The sequence below is a fragment of the Ursus americanus genome, chromosome 3 (genome assembly GCF_024610735.1).
Source record: "Ursus americanus isolate L20-20 chromosome 3, mUrsAme1.1.p, whole genome shotgun sequence".
Taxonomy (NCBI): domain Eukaryota; kingdom Metazoa; phylum Chordata; class Mammalia; order Carnivora; family Ursidae; genus Ursus; species Ursus americanus.
The window spans coordinates 572,986-591,870 of NC_142129.1; the positions used below are offsets into that span (position 1 = coordinate 572,986).

General features: G+C 42.2%; 1 protein-coding gene across 3 annotated transcripts in view; it reads left to right on the plus strand.

Moving 5' to 3' along the window:
* The first annotated feature begins 358 nt into the window (after positions 1–358).
* The window catches only part of NCAPG2 (non-SMC condensin II complex subunit G2), a 63,332-nt gene continuing 44,805 nt past the window's right edge, over positions 359–18,885 (plus strand). The window contains exons 1-11 of one of the 3 annotated variants that reach the window (XM_045792209.2): positions 359–451; positions 778–997; positions 1,862–1,926; positions 2,205–2,324; positions 7,265–7,453; positions 7,807–7,921; positions 9,438–9,592; positions 11,475–11,609; positions 14,183–14,277; positions 15,801–15,870; positions 18,418–18,504. In XM_045792209.2, the coding sequence (XP_045648165.1) occupies positions 2,247–2,324; positions 7,265–7,453; positions 7,807–7,921; positions 9,438–9,592; positions 11,475–11,609; positions 14,183–14,277; positions 15,801–15,870; positions 18,418–18,504 (924 nt within the window). In that variant the 5' untranslated portion in view covers positions 359–451; positions 778–997; positions 1,862–1,926; positions 2,205–2,246. Of the gene's footprint in view, positions 452–777; positions 998–1,861; positions 1,927–2,204; positions 2,325–2,958; positions 3,091–7,264; positions 7,454–7,806; positions 7,922–9,437; positions 9,593–11,474; positions 11,610–14,182; positions 14,278–15,800; positions 15,871–18,417; positions 18,505–18,885 lie in introns of those variants that run through there. The other 2 variants (XM_087860647.1, XM_087860648.1) reach the window with 2 other exon arrangements.

Below are 18,885 nucleotides of genomic sequence, written 5' to 3' on the forward strand. Positions count from 1 at the left end.
CGAGGGTTCGGATCCCACCGGACACTTACGGCGACATCACAGTTTTAAAAGTCCACCTTTATAGTGACGTCGAGATCGCAATCGTTTCAGCTGCTTAAACCACTGATAAGACAAATCTGGATTTCACACTAAAAAAGCCAGATCTGCCTTGGCGCGGGAGAGGCGTGGCCGGGTCGTGGGGCGTGGCCCGCGGGGTTGCGGGGCGTGGGCCGGGACGGGGGCGTGGCCGGGCGCGGCGAGGCCGGGGCGTGGGGCGTGGCCGGGGCTCGGAACTCGGTCGAGGCGCGGGGCGGGGCGTGCGGCGCGCCCTCCGGCGGACCCCGCCCAGGCGCTCTCGGCTCTCGCGAGAGCGGCGCGTGATGACGCGCCCGCCGGCGGAGCGCGGCGCCGGCGCGGGCGGGCGGGTTTGAATCTGGTCCGAGCGCGGGAAACGGCGGGTTTCCGGGACGAGGTGAGCGCCGCGGTGCCGGCCTGCGGAGGGCTCCCGGCAAGGGCAAGGGTCGGGACGTGGCGGGGGTCGGGCGGGTGGGGCCCCCAGTCTCACAGCGCCCGCGTGGGCGCGACCCGAGCCCACGGCCGGCTGGCGGCTCTGAGGCGGCCCCGGGGCGGCGGGCAGCGGGGCCCTGGGCGCGCCGACGCCCGGGGCTGAGTTCAGGGAGGACCGCGGCGCTTGACCGGGCCCCGGGAGAGGACGCCTCCCCGCTCCCCCCCAGCTCTGGGCCCCAGAGGGGATCGGTGCCCGGGCCCCTGTCCCCACGCGCCTGTCATCGTTCTCAGGTGAACGGCAGGCTCCTCAGGTGCTGACAGGCGCCGCGCGTCTCCGCGCTCCTGCTCCTTCCGTGCCGGAGCCCGGTGTGCCCTGCGAACGGGTAGCTGCGTGCTGAGATGACGCCTCCCCCTGAGCGCGGCGTCTGGCGGGACGGCCGACGGCTGGGGCCCCACTAGTACCGGAGACGCAGAGGGGCCGCGTGCGGCAGACGGAGCGCGAGGCGGACAGGTACTGGCCTGTGTCAGGAAACGGCGGTGCGGTAGCGGGAGTCGTTCGCCAGACGTAGTCCGTGGTCGTAGGGCTGCAGCGCCAGGGGTCACTTGGAGAAGTTCCCAGAAGTCCGAGACAGGGGCAGGGCTCGCAGACGCAAGTTCGGGACGTGTGAGCCCGTGTACTTGACTGCACCTTCTTGGAATGTTTACTTTTAAGTCCATGAGTGGACACTGGCCAGAATTAGTCATCGAGTCCGTGGCTGGCCACCCTCCCTGCTGCTTGGCCGGGAGGAAGTGAAGTGTTCGTAGCTCGTTAGGATCTGGGCTCTGTGTTAATGATGACTCTCTGTCCCCATCATTGTTCCCGTTGGTGCCGGTCATTTTCCATATTGCTCTTTATAACGGTGCAGGAGGTGTTCATTTGTCTTCGCGGGGAGGGGTCTTACTGCATGTATGTTCCATCGTTTTGCTATTACTCCATGTTTTGGGATATCTTTCAGACAGATCACTGCCAGCACCAGGTGGTGTGAATGGAAAATAGGACTTACTGGGGAAAACACAGGCAGGAGGGAGGTTGCACACAACTCCCTGAGCTCTGGCCCCCGCGGGACTGGGTTGAGCCTGCTGTGGTTGGGCACAGCTAACGCACGTGCTCCGGCTGACAAGCCCCCCGCGGCCCGCGCCACGCTGAGGAGCCGGAGCTGCCGCTGGGAGCTTTGGTAGAGGCACGGCCCTTCAGAAAGGCGGTCTCCAGGAGTCAGCAGCTGGGGTCGGCCTTCGCTCTCGCTCTCACCCTTTTTTTTTTGGTTTTCTTTTTTCTTTTAGTACTTTCTTTTATTGATTCTAAGACTTTTTTTTCCCCATGTTTTGATGGAATCAGCCTTCTTTTGTTGAGCCGACTCAGACCCGCCTGAGCATCTTGCTAAGGTACCGAAAGGAGAAAAGGTGAGCCTCCCACAGCCCTTTGGAGTTTGCTTTCCTTCATTAGTGGTAATTTCATTAACAATTGATAATAATGTAATGTTATGTTGATACTATCCTTGGTAAAGAAAGTAAGAATTATTTTTTAGATATTATAACTTGTTTTATGTCAGAATATTGTTAAAAACTGTCTACAGTTTTTTGGGTTTTTTTGCAATTTTGTATGTTAATACCAAATTACATCTTGTAAGAAAAGATATATTTGCAAATTCAAATTTCAGTATGATTGTGTTTTCTGCTAGGGTTACAGAATAAATGCCATATGAAAAACAGTTTCATCTGTCATGGAAAAACGAGAGACGTTTGTACAAGCGGTGTCTAAGGAGCTGATTGGAGAATTTTTGCAGTTTGTTCAACTTGATGTAAGTTTATGTTTAGCTTTATTGTGATTTGATTGTTAATTACATCCACAAATAAAATATAGTCATCTCAGTGAATCCTTAGGGAACAAGGTTTATTTAGAAAAACAGAACTATGCTCAAATACACCTGCTAATGGACAACTATTCACAAATTGTATTTCCTGCTTCCTTTGAAGAGAGTTGTAAGAATGCTAAGTGATGTAACAGTGTGCTTCTGTTTACTTAAATATTTGGTGATCTCTTGCTTTGTGCATGGCACAGTGAGGAAGACCTACTTTTTTGGTCCTCAGGTTATTTACAGTGTTGTGGTAGATCCAGGTCTGTAAATACAGCAGAGTAAAAAGGCTAAGCTGGGACAAGGATATGGGAGGGGGCCCAAATCCAGCCATGGATTGCTTCCTATCCCAGTGGAAAGGGTATGGAAGCTATGATATAGAGAGTAAATAAGTCAGCCAGTCAAAGACAGATGTGGGGAAGGACCTCTCCAAGTATAGAGGGGATAACTTTAAAGACCGGAGAAGGCATATTGTATTTAACGTGAAGACATTCAGTAGGGCTAGGGTATAGAAATGCCAGGTCAGGAGGAGGCAGGGGCTGAGATTTAAATTACGTCAGTCCTTCTTTACCACTTTAAGGAGCCGAGAATTTATCCTGAGAGGTGCGGACGCTGGTACACGCATAGATTGAAGAGGGCAACACAAGATCCCAGAGAGTGGTGAAGAGCCCTGCATTATGGTGGTTGCATTAGGAGATGGACATGGGAAGATGTGAGTGCCTTTATGAGCTGTCAGGTGTTGAGATGGTGGTGCTGTTGACTGGATACGGGTCAGGGAAAAGGCCAAGACAGATTCTAGGTTCTGACTTGTGGTGCCTTTCAGTGAGATCGAGGATGTGGGGAAAAGGCAGGTTTGAGCGGGAAGATAGGCTCAATTTGGGATGTTCTGGATGACTGCCAGGGGGATGTGCACAAGTTGATGTCCAGTAGGTGGATGGATAGCTGTGTCTGAGGCCCAGGAAAGAGGTCTGGATAGAGACAGATTTGGGTGTCCTCAGTGGCACTTGGAAGTTTCAGTCATGGGAATGCATGGGATCATCTATAGTGTAATCAGAGAAGAGAAGCCTAGGACGGAGCTCTGAGGAACCCCAACACTTAAGGTCCAACTCTAACACACTTGTGACTTTGTAGCAGGAGATACATACCTCACTTGTTCTGCTCATGCAGTGAAAATTAAGTTAGTAGTAATTAAGAAGTAGAGAAGAACCTAGTAGGAAATTTGTTGCTAGCAACATTTATGAAGTCATTTTTCTTTATAAGAGGAAATGAGCTTATTATATGGTTTTGTATTGTAAAATGGTACTCTGTAAACTTAAAAATAACCAGCACAAACTCACAGGCAGCACATCACAGAAGTGTCTGTAAGAGCAAACTATTTAGATGTTACATAAATGCCTGTTTTAGTAGGAGTACAGATGATTTGTATTATATCAGATGTGCAGTACACAGGTGGCTTAAAGTTTACGAGATTATTGTTGCGGACGGGTATTAACTAATCATAGTACTAACTAATACCACAAACTTAATTGATGATGATGAAGCTAAGTTAGTATCGATTTAAAATCAAAAGGCCAAAGTAGCAGCATTTGGTTAGCACAGTCCATGCAAGATCACACTGGTGCTGTGGTGACAGCGCCCTTTGAGGTGCTTGCCTCCGACTACCCTGGTCACATGCTGGAGAGCCCTGGACTGTTGCTCAGCAACGGACATCTCAGGAGGATGCTGACTTCGTCCTCATATTCATAGGCATTCGTTTTAGTTTATGAGTACCAAGCTTTATTAACACTTAATAATTTAGTATCTCACTCACCGTGTAGCTCTTAGTTAAACGTGAAAATGAGAAGATGTAGGATTGTGCTTCACTTGTTTTCTTTGAGTTGAATGGTATGAAATGCCATTCTGTAGGTCAGGATAGTTGAATAATGGCAGTTTCACATGGTCAGGCAGATAATTAAGTCAGTTTGAAGCCTATTAGGTGGGCCTCCCCACATACAATCCGTTCTATAATGCAACATACACATTGCCAAAAATGGCCAAAAATCGCTGTACTCTGCAGAACAGGCAATGAAAACCAGAAGGATTATGGGACAAGTGGGGTTAAGGGCATAACACTCAAAAACCTCACCAGTGACACGTTAAAAAAAGATAGTGACCTAATAAAAAGCAGTTTTATACAAGTTAATTCACTAAGAAGTACACAAATACCGTAGTAAACGTGACATTTACGTTGAAAAAGATCCTAAGTTTGCAGGTGGAAGTGGGTGCCCATGTTCCCAGGGGCTAGCCTGCCAACCCTGTGGGTGACAGGAAGAGAACAGAGAAGAAAAATACAGACCAGGCTAGGAGGACAGAGAACATTGAAGAGAGCATTGGTCAGAGGGTTGCATTGAGGTGGGTCATGAAGGTGGGAGGGACCCAGAGTGTGGATGGTGTGGCTTGCAGCACATGTGGGGTCTCAGGGGCTAACACGTGTCTGGGGTGTGTGTTTTCTGTGACTCTGAGGGTCCATTCAGTGGGTGCAGTTTTCTGCATTCACCTACTGATGAAATCCCACATAAGTAAACCAGAAATTGCCCTTTGCGGAAATTGCATTGGAACAAATTTGCTTTTCAAAACAAGTGTTATGGAGCAGCACTGACTGTGCCCTCAGTAGTTCTCTGAGAATGGAGGGTCAGTGTCAAGAGTAGGAGGGTCAGGACCCAGGATAACTGCCATTTAAGGAGTTTGTCCTGAGTGGTCTTTGGATGCCAGGCTCTGCTCTGGGGGTTGGGATACAGCACATACCAAATTTCTGCCCAAAGAGAGCTTAGGTTGTAGAGATGAAGGGAGAGAAACAAGCCGGGTAGAGGTTGGGAGTGCAGTGTGATTTTGGTCAGAGATTGGAATGGGTCCTTGGAGACTGAGGGAAGAGAATTCTGGGCAAGAGGGATGGGGAGGGAAAGACCCTGAGGCACGTGCACACCTGGGCAGCTCAGCTGGGGCTTCCTGGGAGAGGAGGGAAGATGGTAGGAGTTAGGGTGGGGAGGTAGCCTTGGAGGGCCCTGGAGAGGCTACCTGCCCGCCACTTTGCTACTGAAATAACTGCAGAGTTAAAGGAAAGTTGCAGAAGAATCCTGAATCCCCTGTGCTCAGATTTGCCAGTTACCACCTGCCATGTTTTCTTTATCATTCCCTGCATTTACCTGTTCTTTTTGAGTCATTTGGGCGTCCGTTGGAGGCATTTGTCTCATTCCTAAATATTATTAGTGTGTATTTGCCTAAACAAAGATATTCTCTTATGTAATCACAATAAAAATTCTAAAACTCGGGAAATTTGACATTGGCACAATGATACTGTCATCTGCAGTACACATTCATGTTTTTCCCCTGATCCAGGACCCCTTTCAGTATGACACGTTGCATTCAGTTGACTTGTTAGCTTCTTCTAGAGAGCTTCTCAGCCTTACTTCATTTTTCATTACATTGACAGTTTTGAAGGGTGTAGGCAGCTATTTTGTGGCATACCCTTCAATTTGCACTTATTTGATGATTTGATTAAACTTATTTTATGCATTTTGGCAGGAGCTGCATAAGTGGTGTTCTGTCCTCCTCAATGGAGGCAATGTTGTCCATTTGTCCCATTATTGGTGAGGTTCGTTTTAATCAGTCACTTAGGTTGGGTTCCACCAGATTCCTCTATTGTGAAGCTACTATTTCCACCTTCATAATTAATTGTCATTGGGGAAGTAAGTTGAGATTAAATAAATACCCTGCTCCTCATCATACTTCTACCCACGAGTTTTAGTATCAATTGATGATTCTTGCCTGAATCAATTATTACTATAATGGCTATAAAATTGTGATTTTCCAGCCACATGTTCCTTCTGTATTTATTTGTTGGTGTTCTAAAGCCTGCTGATGCTATTTGTTATGTTATTTATTTATTATCAGTATAGTTTCACTGGTTCTTACTTTATTCATTGGGTTATAATCGCTATATCCCAATATAATCTCTATAACCCAATTCATTGGGTTACTGTCACTGTTTCAGTACTCACATTAGCTGCAGGCAGCCCCTTTATAATGGATCCTCTACCCTTTTGATAACAGTTTCTGTTTGCTGTATCAAAGAGTAAGTGAGGTCATCTGCTCAGAGTGAGAGGAAATGGTTGGCTCAGGGGTTTTAAGGACAGTTGAGAGGATCTGATGTACTTTCCTTGGCTACTGGGAGAGAATGATGTCTAGAGACGAGTTAAGAGGTGGGTGTTGAGGGCCCAAGTTGGGTTAGGGATCAGAAACTTCAGATACACTCAGTTGGCTTTGCTGTGTTAGGGGCTGGAGCTGCAGTTAGTACTGTATAGCTCGAGCACACTGTTTTGCCCCAATTATAAGCCTGGAGATGGTAGACATCCGGATGGATTGATTTTGAGAGAGGATTTTTCTAAGTGGGTGAAATTTTAAACTCCAAAGACTAGGTTACTAGGGCTGAATAGGTAGGGGAGAAACCTGCTACTTTCTATTTTATTTATTTTATTTTATCTTACTTTATTTTAAAATTTTATTTATTTGAGAGAGAGGGCATACAAGCTGGCAGAGGGGCAGAGGGAGAGGGAGGAGCAGACTCCCCGCTGAGCAGGGAGCCCAATGTGGGGCTCAATCCCAGCACCCTGGGATCACGACCTGAGCCAAAAGCAGACGCTTAACCAGCTTAGCCACCCAGGTGTCCTGGAATCTGCTGCTTTCTGTCTCATGATTCCTCTACTTTTCCCTTTAGGAGAAGTATTTCAAAACTACAACTCAGCTCTTGAAATGGTACTTAGCACTTAAGCTTTTCTTTCAATGCCATTATAAAAGGGATAGAACTAATTTTTGTATTTGAAATATAACAATTGCTATTTATTTTGCAGAAAGATGCTTCTGACCCTTTCAGCCTAAATGAACTACTAGATGAATTATCAAGGAAACAGAAAGAAGAGCTATGGCAAAGGCTCAGGAATTTATTAACAGATGTGTTGTTAGAAAGCCCAGTGGCTGGGTGGCAGATGGTGGAAGTCCAGGATGAAGATGATATGGAAACAGAGCATGATTCAAAAATGGTAGTAGTAGTCTTTCAAATATAAAACTTGTTACCTTTTCTTTGTTAAAAAATAATTAGTTATTGTATATAATTGAATTTTAAGTTAAGAAGAAACTTAAAGCTAGAAGTTAGGAATATTAGGAGTCTGTTTATTATAGTTTTACTTTTTCCAATCCTGCTGTTATTAATCCACTATTCAATGTTGCTGTTCTTTTTGGATAACTGACCTGTAGTCAATTTTAATTCACTTTTTAGAATAAGCTAGAAGTGTGGGTTGATTTTTATAAATTTAGTAACTTTCACATTTCTTTTAAAAATTGTATTTTAAGTTGATCTTTAATCACTTGAACTTTGATTTTTTTTCATTTATAGAAAAAAAACATAGAAATAATTCATGCAATTACATCTGTGGTTCTTGCTTCTGTATCTGTAATAAATGAAAGTGAGAATTATGAAGACTTACTGGAATGTGCAGTTATGTTGAATGGTAAGTTGAATTTGTGATAACATGGTGTGTTTAGGGGTGGGCATCTAATGATTCTCTGTAAAAGGAAACCAGTCATCATGTAGAAGTGGAAGTATAAGGAATAACTTTGCATTCAAGCTCTTTTACTTCAGCTAGAAAAGGAGCAAAGAAGTATTCTTTTAAGGGCTGTCCTGACGAACTGATTTAATTTAAGCCACATAGAACTATGTCAGATGGTGAAAATGTACATTACTGAACAACTGACTGCTTGTTGTTTTCAAATTTTTCGGAATGTCTTATTTGACCTACAGGACCCTAGTGATAAGTAAGAGCTTATTAAGGGAAAATGGTCTGATTATAAATTCCTCAGCTGGTGATTACTGCCAGAAAGTTTCAGCTTAACCAAGCATATGTGACATTGCATTTTTTTCTTTAAATATGTTATAAACATGACCTGAAGAATAATTATTGACTCTTAGGGGACCTTTACTATTATAATTTATATCATAGTGATTTTCAGGTTTTAACTAAATTGTGAAACTGTAGTTATTAATTTAGGAGGAACACTATGAATTTGAATATCTGATTATAAAATATTTACATAAAACTATTTTATCAATATAAAAGATGCAAAGTAATTTTAATGCGTTTTAAGAAAAATCATCTAAGTGTCCTGACCTTCACCCTGTGAATGTATTAGTTCCATGTGACAAACTCTCCTGTGAGACTTCTCATTCTTAGTGCCACTTGGATTTATGTATTTTTTTTATTCAAAATTCTTGCATTGGAATACAATGTGTTATTAAGAAGTTACACTCAGTTGTAATATATACTGATTAGGGAATCAGTATATAAATAGTTCCCAAGTAGTTCCCAATGCTCTGTGAATGTTACTACAGTTTATTTTCACAGTCTCCAAATAACTGTTTTGTAAGATGATTAGTGCTAACATTGTAGTTGTTCCTAACTTCCCATTGATTCAGGAATTTAACATGGATGTAATGGCATTCAGAGGTCTATGGATTATACTTATGAGCGTATTATCAGTATTTTCATTTCATTCTTGAACTTTTCTAGTAATAAAAGCACTGTGGTTTTTGTATTCATTATAATAATTGCTTTTACTGTTTTTCACCAGTGAGCCAGAATTTGAGGCCAACCTATGAAGGACAGATGTTATGGATTAGTGGTTGCCACACCTGACCTGGGTTTTGGGTTTGGTGTCGAGTGTTACCTGTGGGTGTCCTAACACTCACATTTGGGTAGTTTGAATACCTGCCTCTCTTAAATGAGGGGTTTGGGCAGTATGACCCCTCTGAGTCTTCCAGTTCTAAAATTTTGTATTCTGTTGTGTCTGCTTTTATAAAAGTAGTTAACAGTTTTTTCAAGTTAACATCCTTTGTATTCTATAAATAATGTATATAAATTTCTGGCAAGTTAAACATAAACTTATGTTTGTTTAGCAAACCTTTGTGAGTCATAGTACTTTACACTATTGAATCTTTACTAATTGAACAATTACTGTGCTCTGTTTTAGGTATTTTATATGCATTACCTGAATCTGAAAGAAAGCTGCAGAGTTCCATTCAGGATTTATGTGTCATATGGTGGGAGAAAGGCCTGCCTGCCAAGGAAGATATGGGAAAGACTGCTTTTATCATGCTATTAAGGAAGAGCCTAGAGACTAAAACAGTATGCTTACTTTTTAAAACACATGCCTTCCTTTAATAGTGCACGTGTTTATACCAGCTAGGAGTTATGTTTACTCCTAAGTGGCCTGACTGCAGTTGCTTCCCCATTAGGGTCTTTTTAACTTGAGATGTTCGGGCAATGGCTCTGCATTGCAGTCTATCTTTTTCTTTTTCTTTTTTAATTTTTATTTATTTATTTATTTATTTATTTATTTATTTATTTATTTATTTAAGATTTTATTTATTTGTCAGAGAGAGAGCTATACAGAGCACAAGTGGGGAATGGCAGGCAGAGGGAGAAGCAGGCTCCCCACTGAGCAGGGAGTCCGCCACAGGACTCGATTCCAGGACCTTGGGATCATGACCTGAGCTGAAGGCAGATGCTTAACTGACTGAGCCTCCCAGGTGTCCCATCCACAGTGCCGTCTTATGTGGGCTTTCTCCTCCATCTTCCAGGGTGTGTGGTCCTTGTCCTCCCTCTTATCACTTCATGGTAGTAAGGTGGCTATTCCACCTTCACTTTCATATGTAAGTTCCAGGCAGGAGGAAGAGGTAGGGAAGCAGCAAGGGCCAGAATTCTCAGAAGTTCTCAACTTGTATCCACCATTCAGAATCAGGTCACATGGCCACATCTGTTTGCTGCAAATGGGATTTTTGAAGGGATACATTGCCACTGTTAGCGAAAGTGGATATTTTTAGTAGCAAAGAAGGGATGAGGTAACTGAGATAGGTAAGTGGAAGTGGCTGCCTGTGTTAGTGTGGTCCTCTGAGAGGCAGACCCCACCTCAGACTGCATAGGATTGGTCATATGTGATGAAGGGCTAAAGGGGGCAGGAGTGGTAGGGAAAGCCTCAGGCCCAGGTGCAGGCACCACACCCATAGGAGGTGGGGTTGTGTCAGACTGCAGCCTAGGTAGGTTTGAGGATTGGATTTAACTTGGTCCATTTCTCAGCTTTTCATCTTTGGTGTCTAGTTAAGATATCCAGAAAAAGAACAGTTTCTATCCTCTGATCAAGAGAACAACAGATACTTATGTTCATCTTAGAAAATTGAGCAAATGAAGAAAAGGGAAAATGAGGAAGATAAAAATCCTCTAATTCCACTACCTAAGGTGATCATTCCTATTTTCCAGATGTTTAGGAATTTCTCTTTGTCTTTTCTCCCCCTCATACCTTTACTTCCTTATGACAGATTCCTAGAAATGAAATTCATGGGTCAGTGGGTTTGAACTTGATGCACATTTGGAGTTCTTGCTACACACTGCCAACAGCTTTCTAGCAGACTTGCCTTTCATCACACTCCCACTGTGTGTCTGTCTCACCATGGCCTCCAAGGAGCTGCCAGTTTGATGACAGAAAAGACTGTGGCTGCTCCCTCAGCTCGCCATAAAATGTCAGGATTTATCCTTAAGCCATTGTTAGTTTATCTTTTTAAAATCTGTTTTCAAAAAAAAAAAATCCATTTTCCCTGCCTTTTTGTTTAGCTTTTAAATCAAGGCTTTATTTAATGTCGCTCTAGTGTTTTACACCTGTGCCGTTGGTATATGGGCGCCATTAGCAGCATGGGGCTACTTAAGTTTCACTTGTAGTGAAGAAAACTAAACGCTGGGTTCCTCATTGCACTGGTCACACGTCCATGCTCTGTAGCCTGCCGGGACTGGCAGATGCTGCACTGGGCATTGCAGACTCGGACTCCACACCGCAGAAACCAGGCAGTGCTGCCTATCAGTGCTTCTGTGTGCTTTTGCCACAGTGTCTTCCTTTTAGATGAATAATCCAGAGTCGTAATTATTTATTATATAAAGTATTCTTGTTGTAAATTTGAAACGTGACCTTAATTATTTATTAAAAAACTATCATCTTTCATTTTTATGTCATTCCTAGGGTGCAGACATATGTCGGCTTTGGCGTATTCATCAAGCTTTATATTGTTTTGATTATGATTTAGAGGAAAGTAAAGAAATCAAAGATATGCTACTTGAGTGTTTCATAAGTGTTAAATATATCAAGAAAGAAGAGGTAACTAGGTTTTTCTTTTTTGGCGTTTTTGTGTGTTACTTTTTAATGGATGTTTTTCCTAAGTTCATGTAGTTGCTCTTGTACCATGCTTGGTGCTTTAATGAAAGAGTCAGCCTAACTATCAAGAGTTGTTACATTTATTGCACATTTTTGCCACATAGCAGTATTCACACATTTTATAAATCGTTGCTTATTTCATCATTAAATCAGATGGTAATAGGTGGCTGTGAATCCTGGGGGAACTGTGATTGCACTTTAAGAATGATTGGGTTGGGGATGGGCTACATGGGTGATAGGCATTAAGGAGGGCACTTGTGATGAGCACTGGGTTTTGTGTGTAAGTGTTGAATCACTGAATTCTACTCCAGAAACCAACATTGCACTGTATGTTCACTAACAAAATGAAAAAAAAAAAAAAAAGAAAAAGTTCTTTTTTCAATGAAATCAAAAGAAAAGAATACTTAAAAATAAGGTTGAGAAAACATTTCCCAGTAGATCAGTCCCGACCCTCTGCCCTAATTCCAGGCTAATTGGCATTTACTCAGAACCATCATCCCACAATATTCTCAATTTCTTTTTTCCTGCCATCTAGTCAATCCAGAGAGAAGCTTCTGGCCACTGCTGCACTGTCCATTTTGGTGGTCATTCCCACATGTAGCTACTGAGCATGTGGACTATGGCCAGTCGAATTGTGGCCTTCAGTATAAAATACATGGATTCAACACTTACTATGAAAAAAGAATGTAAAATAGCTCATTAAAAATTTTTATATACTTATTACATATTTAAATGATAATATTTTGGATATGTTGTCTTAAATACATTGCTAAAATTAATGTTTTTTACTTTTATTAATGTGGCTATTAGAAAATTAAAAAATTATAGAGTGGCTTGCATAGTTCTCTCGGACAGTTCTGAATTGTTATCTTGGGATTCTTACGTAGTCCTTTATTGGACATTGACTATATTCCCATGCTAGGGATGCCAAAAGATTTTTGCTTATATTACAGAAAATAGCCTTTGTTTCTGATTGCTTGTTGCATCACAGACACATAAGAGGCAAAAGGAGGAAGTCGTAGGGAAGTAGGTGGGAAAAGACTTCTCAGAGGAGGAGGAGTACCAGTTTTGAGGCTTATAAATGAAGAACTTGTTCAAGGTCCTGTAGCTTGTCAGGGACAAAGACACAGTCATGCTTTGACCACTCCAAAGCACCCTCTCCAGCCAGCTAGGTTAAAGGCCAGAAAGGCTATTTTTAGTTCCCTTGTTCACTTATTAGGTGGTGACCTTGATCAGACTACTTTGAATCTCATGTTTCCTTCTGTAAAATAGGAACCACAGTGGGTCTTTCTCAGGATTCCTGAGGAGCACATGGGGTGATGTGTGTAGAACACAGTACTTTAGCACAGTACCTGGCAGGGACCGAGCATGTGGGAGGTGTTCTAACTGCTAATTCCTATTACTGCATCATCGTTGTTGGAAAAGAGGCTGCACCTGAGGCCTGTGCCCTTGGCATCTCCAGGACTGTGGTTGAATGTGAGGAGAGCAAAGTAGCTGAGAGTGGGTTCAGACAAGTCAGCTCTCTTTGTAGTGACTTGTGCATAGTGACTGGTGACCTGCTCCTCAACCTGTGTAAGTGCAAGTAGGTAGTAAAGACGTAAATATTTGTCTGTGTTAACACTCCCCCCCTTTTTTGGATTGATGTCTTTTGAATTTATGATATCTAAACTTGGTTTCCTAATGAGTCCTTTGGTTAGTTCAGTTTCCAGTCTTTCTGGATAAATGACAAGTATCTTGTGCTGTAGTGGCAAGTTACTTGCAGTAAATACTTTTTGTTTTTAACTTGCCTGTTGCAAGCATGAGTACCCTGCTATTTGTATCAAAGTGTGTTGCATTTCTGTGGTTTCCAGAGACAGTAGTGGTGGACTGGTAAGCAGTGGAGAGGTGGTGATATTGTTTGTGGGGAAATTCTCGGTAGACGTATTTCATATGCTGTATACAGTGTAAGTATGGTATTACTGCTTTTAAGGGTCATGTGTCATCTAATAGTATGCATATAAATTAACATGGGGAGTATGTGTATTTGAAAATTCTGGTTTGGCAGATACTTAGCCTCTTAATTTCACAAGTCTTCAGTTTTCTCATTTATAAAAGATGAAATCAGGTGACGTTCAGTTCCACTTCACCCCAAAATGCTAGGTTTTAAGCATTCTTTGATTTTAGCTTATGTAGGTAGAGCCACAATGAAATGTTTGTGGACCATTTAATTTAGCTACTGGGCAGCATGGTACAAGTCTGTAATCCTATGGTCGAGCACAGAAGGAGGTCAGTTGTGTCTGCTGCTAGGCCCTCCAGAGGGGAGGTCTTCTTGCCGTTGCCCTGCTCTGCCCAGCTCTGTCACTCCATGGCCCTGACTGCTGTCCTGAGTTACAATTACGTATGCTTCCTTCACCAGGAATAACAGACTTTCATGTTACTGAACATCCAAAGAATTGTTTGTTTTTTAGTTTTTAGTTATCAGGAACTTTTTACTTGGGTGCAATGTCAACATTATATCTTTTTTTTTTTTTTAATAGGGAAGAAGATTTCTTAGTTCTCTCTTCAATTGGAATATAAATTTTATTAAAATGATCCACGATACCATTAAAAACCAGTTACAGGGATTACAAAAGTAAGTATTAAAGGCAATTGATATTTTGTGCTGTCTTTTTTTTTTTTTTTTTAAGATTTTATTTATTTATTTGACAGAGAGAGAGACAGCCAGCAAGAGGGAACACAGGCAGGGGGGAGTGGGAGAGGAAGAAGCAGGCTCCCAGCGGAGGAGCCTGACGCGGGGCTCGATCCCAGGACTCCGGGATCACGCCCTGAGCTGAAGGCGGATGCTTAACGACTGAGCCACCCGGGCGCCCCTATTTTGTGCTGTCTCAATCTGATTATGAAATATTCTATTTGACCTGACTCTTAAAGCTATATTAATATATTGGAAGCTTTAAAAATTATCTCTTAGATTATATTATTTGTTATGTACTGTTTTTATTATGTGCTGTTGTTTTTACTATGTATTTATTATGTACTGTCGTATCAATGGATAGTTTTTTTCCTGCTATAGGAAATCATTCTTTTTCAGTAATGACATTGAAATTAAGATTTTAATTTGTGGTCGTTCTTTAAATAGTAAAATTATTTACCAGTTAAATCTTAGCCTCAGTCGCAGTAAATTCCATGTCCCCAGGACTTCTGATACCATTCGAATGTAATGTCTACTTTCCAGTTTACTGTGGACTGAGCTATGTGGTTTGGTGGGAAGAGTCCTTCAGGGTAAGAGTCTAGGGTGCGCTCGCAAGCCTGAGTTCCCAGCCTCTTGGAACCTCACAGTCAGCTGGAGCTATCATGGTGAATGAACGTTTGCTGTTTGCCAGGTATAGGGCTCAGTGCTTCATCTGCTCTGCAGCTGCGTACTTAGTGTGCATTTCCAAATGGAATCCTTCAACTCTTGAGGTGGGCTTGTTTGCTGAGTTTCCCTGTCAGGTAGCTAGCTCTGGTTAAGTACTGAGCTGAGATTTGAATCTGAATCCCTATGACACAGCTCCTGCTATTTGCTAGAATGCTTTCTCTTCGTGTTTCCTCACTGGCAAAATATTTGGGTTAAACCAGTAGATTTCTAAACTGATTCTAAAAGTCAACTCTGGTATTTTAGAGAATTAGTAGTCTGGAAAGTCCAAAATTGATTCCCAAGTCAAAATTGTATTTATAAATATAAACATTTTTTTACTCAAGAATTTGGTTCTCAGCTTATGTTCTCATAATTTCACAGAAAATAGTAAAGTTCCAGGGAAACCTTGACTGAGAAGGAAGAAAATCGTTTGATATTCAGTTCCCCTTCTCAAAATTTCTTCCTTTTTCTGCTTCCTGCTCCAGGTAGATAACCTGTCTCCCTAGGTGCTTGGCAGAACACTAGCGGAGTTTCTCCTTCTCGGGGGTAGGAGGGAGCCTGAACTGACACACGTTATGAGTGTGATTGTTTGGGGGCCCCTGGCCGGCTCTCGGAAGAGCGTGCCCCTCCTGATCTCGGGGTCATGAGTTTGAGTCCATGTTGGGTATAGAGATTACTTAAAAAAACAAAAACAAACAAACAAAAAAAACTTTAAAAAAAAGTGTAATGGTACTTGCATTAACTTTTTTTCCCCCCCATAGATCTTTGATGGTACACGTTGCAGAAATTTATTTCAGAGCTTGGAAAAAGGCCTCAGGGAAAATATTGGAGGTATTTTCTTTTCATTTTATTAAATGTTAACATTTATTTTTGTTGTATTCTAGTTACTAAATAAGTCATCATGTTAGTCATTTAAAAACTGTGTTGATGCTCTTTGTCAAAATGAAGCCAGATAATGAGACTCCATGGGACAGAGACTTCACTCTCATTCCCATAAATTTTCACACTCAGTCACAGACCCAGGATTCCTGCCACTCATTGAGATTTTCCGCGTATCATTTTGGTAGCTTTATTAGACCTGTGCCGTCCAGCCGTGCACTGGGAATGTGTCCAGTGTAAGTTGAGACGTGCTGTGTGAGAAACACACCAGATTCTGAAGACATAGTGGAGAAAGAAGAATGTAAAATATCTATCAATGTGTTTTTAAAATATTGCTTGCATGTTGAAGTGATAATGTTTTGGCTATATTGGGCTGAACAAAATATATTACTAAACTAATTTTACCTATTTCTTTTGTTGTTGTTTTTAACGTTGTTACTAGAAAATTTAAAATTGCATTTGTGGTTAGCATTCTGTTTTTGCTGGGCTGTGCTGCTCTGGAACCTCAAACTACCTCTTATCTGTTAGTTATATTATTTTTGAGAATGTAAAGACATTCATCTTGAATATGGCTAACCTTGAATGGCCATGTAATGTCTGCATTATGAAGATGTGGCTGTATAATTCACAATCACAATAAGACTCAAAGGACCTTTTGTAAAAATATCAAAAGAAAGTGTTTTTGTCTGATATCCTTTATGTTTTCCTCATACTATGTTCTCAAATGTGTTTTCTTTCCAAGAGTAAAATTCTTACTCTAAGTTGAAGAGGGGTCTTTGCTCTTCAGGGAGCAGGCCCTGAGCTGGTGGGTCAGGGAGTGCTTTACTGATGTCTGGAGCTTCCTTCTGTCCACTGTGCTTCTGTGCAGCTGAAGCTTGGTTTATCACTGACTTCCACTTCTAGAAGATAAAACTTGATTGCTCATATCCCCTGCTGACAATATCTACGATCATTTTGCAGTGTAAAATTTTTTGGAGGAAAGGGCAAAATCACGACATTGCTTTGCATTTCTGCGTTGTTTTATTGCATGACACGTGTTCGCAGGAAAGAATATTTGTCCCCCTTTTCTCCAATAGTGGTTTTAAAAATAGATGTTTGTAGGGGTGCCTGGCTGGCTCTGTCGGTGGAGTGTGCAATTCTTGATGTCTAATTGTGGGTTTGAGCCCCACATTGGGTGTAGAGATCATTAAAAATAAAGCCCAATTTAAAAAAAATGGGTGTTAGTAGTTAAAAACATAACTGATTGAATCTGTACCAAATTAGTGCCAGCTCTTTGTACTTCTCAGGCTCTCTGCTTTCCCCCTTCCTCCCTCCCTTCAGATTTTTAAAGCAAGATCCAAATATAACATCTCATATCTATATACTTAAGTATGCATCGCTAAGGAATATGGTTATACAATGCCATTAACATACTTAACAAAATTAACAATTTCTGGGTATTTTTGAAAATATTTAAATTTCCCTGCTTTGTTTCAAAGATGTGTTTTTATAGGTTTTTTTTTTTTTTTTTGAATCAGGATCCATTAAGTCTCCTATGGCATTTGTTACGTCATTTAACTCTCTTAGAGCATTCCTCCCCAGCTCCTTTTCTGTTTTTAAAACTTGTGCCATTCATGGATATGTTGAAGAAACTGGGTCAGTTGTCCTGTAGAATGTCCATATTCTGGTAGTTAACTCTAAAGGTTCAACTTTTGTGGCACAAATACTCAGTAGGTAGTGCCGGGTACCCCATTTCATCACAAGTCAGTGTGTGGTTCCCCACGTGTAGTGATGCTGCGATTTCTTAGTGGCTTCAGGTGAAGGAAGTATTTTCAGCGATAATGAAGGAGGCTAATAGCAATAGCAGGCTTTCCTTGTGTCCTTCCCTAAAGCCGTGGGACCCCAGGGGCGGAGTATAGGGTAACAGACCAGAGGGTCCACTGGGGATTTGGGCTGCTCTCAGTGGTTGGCTCTGCCTCCTTTGCCCAGCTCTGGAGGTCTGTAGGTGTTGTGGGCTAACCGAAGAGCTACCCACACCTACACCCCAACCCTGCCCCTCCACATGGAAGCCCTGAAAGAGCTTGTTTCAGTCACTTTGGAGTCCTGGCCCGCACCTTAAAGGTAGTTCAGCGTCAGCTCTGGGGAAGCTCTTGGAACAGATCCAGTCTCTGAGGTCCTCTGGGTCAGGATGACTCAGAAGAGAGGCCCCTCAGGCCATGCTCAGTCCCTGAGCCATGTGGCTTGAACTAGCCTCAGGTGGTAGGGAGAAGCTTGCTGTGCCATCTAGCACAGATTTGGTATTTCATCAAATAAGATAGAAGAAGCTAAAGGAACATCAAAACTAAAGGGATTGTAAGAGGTATAGATTTAAAGTGGGAAAGCTCTGAGCAAGGGATCCTGGTGCTTTCCCTCATGAAGTAGAAGATGAACAGAGCCGACTCCAGCGGCTGTGCTGCTTGTCCTGTCATCTGTTGGAGCACACACGCGCACTGAGTGCTAACATTGTGCTTGCCATTCCAGACGATCGAAAACGGGTGCATCCAGGACTTCATGCACCACGGGATCCACCTTCCGCGCAGGTCTCCAGTGCACTCCAGGGTGCGCGAGGTGAGCCAGGCACTTGCCACACCAGGCACAGGTTTTTTAGATAATGTCTCAGCTTCTTTGTTTTTAGATTATTGTTTTTGTTAAATTTAAAAATTAAGTTAACCCCTCACAGGCATCGCCTTAAAGAATTTCCTCAGAATCTTGATGTTTGGTATCTGGCAGTTTTAATGAGGAGAAGAAAAGTATGTTGTTAAGAGAGTCAGAACTTTGTTCAAATAATCTTTGCATTCTTTGACATGAAAATAAATGTCCAGAATCATTACTAACTGCTACTACCACTTTTTCAGAAAAGAATATTCGAGATTATTTTTATTGTTTGCTTTCATACATTAAATTTTCATTTTGATATTTTGTAAACCAAATGGAATAAGTGTTTGGGTA